Raw genomic sequence first — 5032 nt, forward strand, 5'->3', positions numbered from 1 at the left:
TCGTGTCAGCACGAAGGGATTCCTAACCTATGAATGCATACCCCCCCAACCGAGGTTCACCTAGCAAAGTGCGAAGTAGCTAGCAGCCCCCTCCCTCGTGTCTGCACGAAGGGAATCCTAAGCTATGACACTACAAGAAATATGTCAACTTGTGACCTTGACTATTGGTCACTGAAAGGTCATTGTTTCTAATTTGTGACCTTTTTGGGACCAAAAACAGAAGGTTAAAGAGAAGTTCGTAGACGTTTACGACCAAAATATGCCAATTGTTTTGTTTTGGTCATTAGTTGTCTGCTCAGGCCACGTCGGATCCGACGTGGTAGTCTGACGTGGCACAATTTCGACCAATTCAAAAGGTCGTTACTTAGAATCGGCCTGGTCCATTTCGGTGCTTTAGATGGGCCGAGCCCATTAATTCAGCCTTTCTATTTTTTTCCTGTGAATTCTATTGGGCTACATGGGCCAAGCCCAATATTTTGGCCTTTTTATTTCTGGGCTTTAGCCTATTACAGTCTATTGATTTCCTATTTTTGGGAAATATATTTTTTAGCTGGTCCCACTAGTCATGTTAATCTTGTATATTGATCACACACATCAGAAAGTTACAGACTCATATTATTTCATAAGTGGGTTGCACTGTTAGGTTCGCATCTCACACACTATCAAATAACATTCATAATCAAATATTCCAAACAAGAGAACATGTGAAATTCATCAAATAACACTAGATTAGTGTATTACAATTTCTATAGACTATTACAACCTAGGTATACCAGCTATTACAATATTACAGTCAAATGGAACAGACAACTCTTTGCTGAGTCGCACTTCACAGCTTCGCGCTTTTCTTCACGTCTTCGCACTTCCAACTTTCTTAGGACTGGAGCTCCTGTAAAAGAGGAACCAAGTAAAGAAGTTACACGCAACTATATTTCCTACAGATCAGCTATCAACTCGATACTTATGTACACCATACAGAATGTTGTTTCCACTTAGTACAAGTTAATTTAATACTCAGCTCCTTTATTTGTGTCCATTTAGTGCAAGTTCATTATCCATGCATATAAACTTTTGCTCCATTGGAGTCTTCTCAGCTACCTACCCAACTACAAGTCAGGAGGCCACTATTGTTAAACCAACTCAAGTGAGTGAGCCAGCAAACTGGGTGGGATCTTTCCTTATCACTAAAATTAAATATTTGAGCAAACCAAAAATTGATTGTGTATCATAAGATGATCCTGAGAGTGCGGCACCATGTTACCATCTCTAAAGTTCATTAGCCAGCAGCAAAAATTGTGTAACATATGTATAACCATTGCAAGCAACCTTAGCAGAATAAGAAGAACAAAATTTCATGCAAAATTTTGATATAACCAGTAGATTATCCCCTAACAGAAGCTAATTAGGCTCCAATACACAAGGCACGGCAAGCAGACTAAATAAGCCACGGCCATGAAACAGAGCATGGTATTACAGTAGCTCAAAGATGGAGCTAGAGGTAGGAGATGGACTCACCGGAGAGGAGGTTGTAGTCGAAGCCGCACACAGGCGCCGCCGCCGTCACCCTCTAGAGGAAACGCTGTCGCTTCATCGACAGACTCATCTGGTACAAGGAGATCATCAAAATGCATCACACTCATGATCATCAAAGTGCAGCAGCAGGAGCGAATACAAGTTTAACCCATCATGAACAGGGGCGCTAGGCAATCCAGTAGCAATGTCATATATAGGTAGTAATAACAGGACCTTAGATAATTTGTTTTCGCTTGTCTCTGTTTTTCTTGTGCAGCAACGAACGGAGCTAGAGCGAGGGATAGCACCAGAGCAGAGCGGACCTTGGTCGTCTTGTGTGGCAGCAAATGTTTTTCTTGTACCTAGTCCGCCTAAGTAAAAGAAATTGTTATAATCATATCTTCTATTACCATAACACAAAACAAAGAACTATTACTTGACATAAATGATCCGACAAAATTAAAGTTTATATAAAAAACAAAGAACGAGGTATAATGGTTTCCCTTGCTCGGTTCCTTAAGCCACAAACTAAAATACAAATAGAATATTAATAAACGTATTTAAGAGAGACATTTGGCTCCTAATGGGTTCCTGATTCACCAAGTACACATGCATAATGATGATGAAACAAATCAATAGAAAAAACCTGAATCTTTCATCATGCCACGCTAACAAGATGTCATCTAACCAGAGTGGATTCAAACAATAGAGGAGACATTTGATTTCACTGCCACAATCGTTGAGTGAATGCAAAATGAAAGCTAAATCCTTACTCCTAATTTTATGATATTAATGAACAAGAACACATGTTTAATAACTTATTATTGGACCTTACTTGAGTTACTACTGCCACTATCAAGCAAGAACTGCTGCAAGCAGTACAACATAATAGCAGCATGTTCTACCAGCCGCAATTGCTTGCAAGACCATGGCTGCATTCAAAAGAGAAATGCTTGCACAAGACCATGGCTCATCTGATGACTGACGATATTGATAAGAAATAAAGTTACATGCACAACAACCTGACCTTACTCTACATTCCAACATTGGTAGGTGACAACTAATAACTCATTTCCAACAGAAAAACTGCAGGAATTCTTTGCTTATTTTTAAGAAAAAATGCTACAAGTTAAGCCTTTGTTTAACAATAGGTCTAAGGAAATAAAATGTGCATTTGGTGAGAATTTAGCAACAGATTAACAACATATTGTTCAGCATCACACAGATAGTAGAACAATGGTACAGGCAGCTATTGGCATAAAGTAGAGATTTTACATGAATAAATCACATAAGTAACTATAACAGAGAAAGAAAACATAGAAGTGGCAGCGAGGCATGAATGGTTTCCTGAGTTATTGCTGCATCGGCCGTAACAGAGGCCGAGGAAGTCGCCGTTGATGGGTTGCAGCATCTGTGCTGATGCAGTGTCAGCCACAGGCTCCTCCTCACACTTGAAGTGAAACACACAGGCTGGTCAGCAGAACTACAACAATTTAGCTTTGGAGATGACGAATAACTCAAATTACCCTTGTAATCTGTTTCAAAAAAAATTAACCTTCTAGTATGGCCATGGTAATACATAAAATTAACCTTTTCCCTTTTACTTTCAATGAAAAAGGTAAGAGGCCAGAATTCTACATGCAGCTTCTGTAGACATAAATCCAACAGAAATACATCTCTATACGAGAACCACCCCAAATATGAATAGAACAATTCGATCTAAATTAAAGACTGAAACAATCACAAAGGTGTTTTTTCTTTCTATCATTGTTGCTCTGCTACTAGATGTGTTGAGATGTGTGTTACACATGTCTCAGCTGGACTGAGAAACAACCATCCACGGAATGAAACAGAGGAAAGAGCAGAGAGGAGGTCACCATGGCATGGCAGAGAGGCCATGTCGAGGTTGGTCGGTTCTCCACCTCCTGGTCCAGTACGCACGTCGGTCGTCCCTTGCCATTACGATTCCGCCGACACAAGGAAGGAAGGATGGGGGGTCGGATCTACAGCACGCAAGCCATATATGAGAGGAAATGGAAGACATGGCAAGGACGACATCTTAGAGAAATAAATATAGCATGCCTGAACATTGCTCTCCTCCATCAAGATCTCCTTGGCCTTCTCGCACAGTGCTCTAAACTGTACGGCAAGTATTCAAGGGTCAGAGAAAAATCAGTGGTAAACGATATGTGGGCAGATCAACCAAACACATTATGCGCATGATGGTAGTTTGCTAGAGTTGGTAATGTGAAGACTACACCAACTGAATCATAAACTCATCCTTGTGGGGCAATAGGTCCTGGCAGCCTCTCATTCTAAATATATATGCTGATTTCAGTGTAGAAACTGAAAACTTAGTGCGTAAAGTGAATACACATGGCATCTTTGTGTCTAAAGTCCGAACTTTACTTTGTTTTAAGTGAAAAAACTAAAAAATGGATTATATTCAGTGCAAAAATAGAATGCATGGTGTGTTCAAGTGCAAAAACTGAAGATTGACTTTTTCAAGTGCTACAAGTGAATGTACATGCTACATTTGTGTGCAAGACCATAGCATTAACTCTGTGTAAGTGCAAGTAATGAACATCTGCTCTCTTTATGAGAAAAAACTAAATATATGCTCTGTTTATGTGCAGAAACTGAATGAACGGTAATTTCCAAAGAACCATGGAAATCAATGGCTATTCCCTTTCACCGTGTTTATTCCACCCACTGTTAATTTCACACCTCTTGTGGATTTCTTCTCTCCTATAAATAGTAGTATTTCCTCTATCCCAAATTATAAGAGGTAGTAATTTCTGTCCCAGCGTCAGGGAGAACCCAAAACAAAAGCTAGCCTGATAGTTCAAGGTCTCAAGGAAATCATGTAATTTTTTAAATTACTTTCTCTCTGCCATTCTAATGTTAGTAGTGCATTTCTGGACTTGTACTGAATCACTAGTTTTCACTCGTAACTATTGTGTTGAGCAGACACTCGTAGTGCCCAACACACGACAACGCTACATGGTCAGGACGGAATGGGGCGCTCGCGGAATGGGGAGGGGAGTTGCGTGTACCTGTCCGAAGGTTGCCGGAGCGGAGGTCGGCGCGGAAGGCACGGACGCTGGGGAGCGTGTCGAGCAGCGCCCGCGGCGCGGCCCCGCGGTGGTGGGTGAAGGCCATGTCGACGGTCGACGACGTTGCCCCCGCACCCGGCGGTGAGCGAGGCGAGGAGGTGCTGGCCGAGGTAGCCGCTCCTGCCCACCACCATCACACGCTTGCTCTCCATCTCCGCGCAACGCCCGCTGCTCTAGCGCCCCTCCTCTCTGGCAGAGCGAGCAAGCTAGAGTAGGTCGGATGCAGGCGCGGGGTGGATCTGAGGGGCGGGATCGGAGACGACGGGTTTGGGCACGCGGAGCAGGTGGAGGACAAGGGTGGGGTCGGGAGGAGGAAGCGGCGGGGAGGGGGCTCCGGTCGATCTGGACGGCGACAGTGTTCGGAGGGCAGGGGGAGGGGTTGGAGGTGGTGCCGGCGGCTGGTT

At 42.9% G+C, this 5032-nt stretch overlaps 1 protein-coding gene across 1 annotated transcript; it reads right to left on the bottom strand.

Annotated features, from left to right (window-relative positions):
* Window positions 1-660: 660 nt before the first annotated feature.
* Window positions 661-5032, bottom strand: LOC123085917 (uncharacterized; the record flags this gene model as incomplete). The annotated part of the gene is given in 6 exon segments (XM_044507623.1): window positions 661-889; window positions 1516-1603; window positions 1747-2962; window positions 3390-3515; window positions 3595-3651; window positions 4569-5032. Coding segments are annotated over 4 exon segments (848 nt in total), but the record flags the coding sequence as incomplete, so codon positions are not given.

The sequence above is a fragment of the Triticum aestivum genome, chromosome 4A (assembly GCF_018294505.1).
Source record: "Triticum aestivum cultivar Chinese Spring chromosome 4A, IWGSC CS RefSeq v2.1, whole genome shotgun sequence".
Classification (NCBI taxonomy): Eukaryota; Viridiplantae; Streptophyta; class Magnoliopsida; order Poales; family Poaceae; genus Triticum; species Triticum aestivum.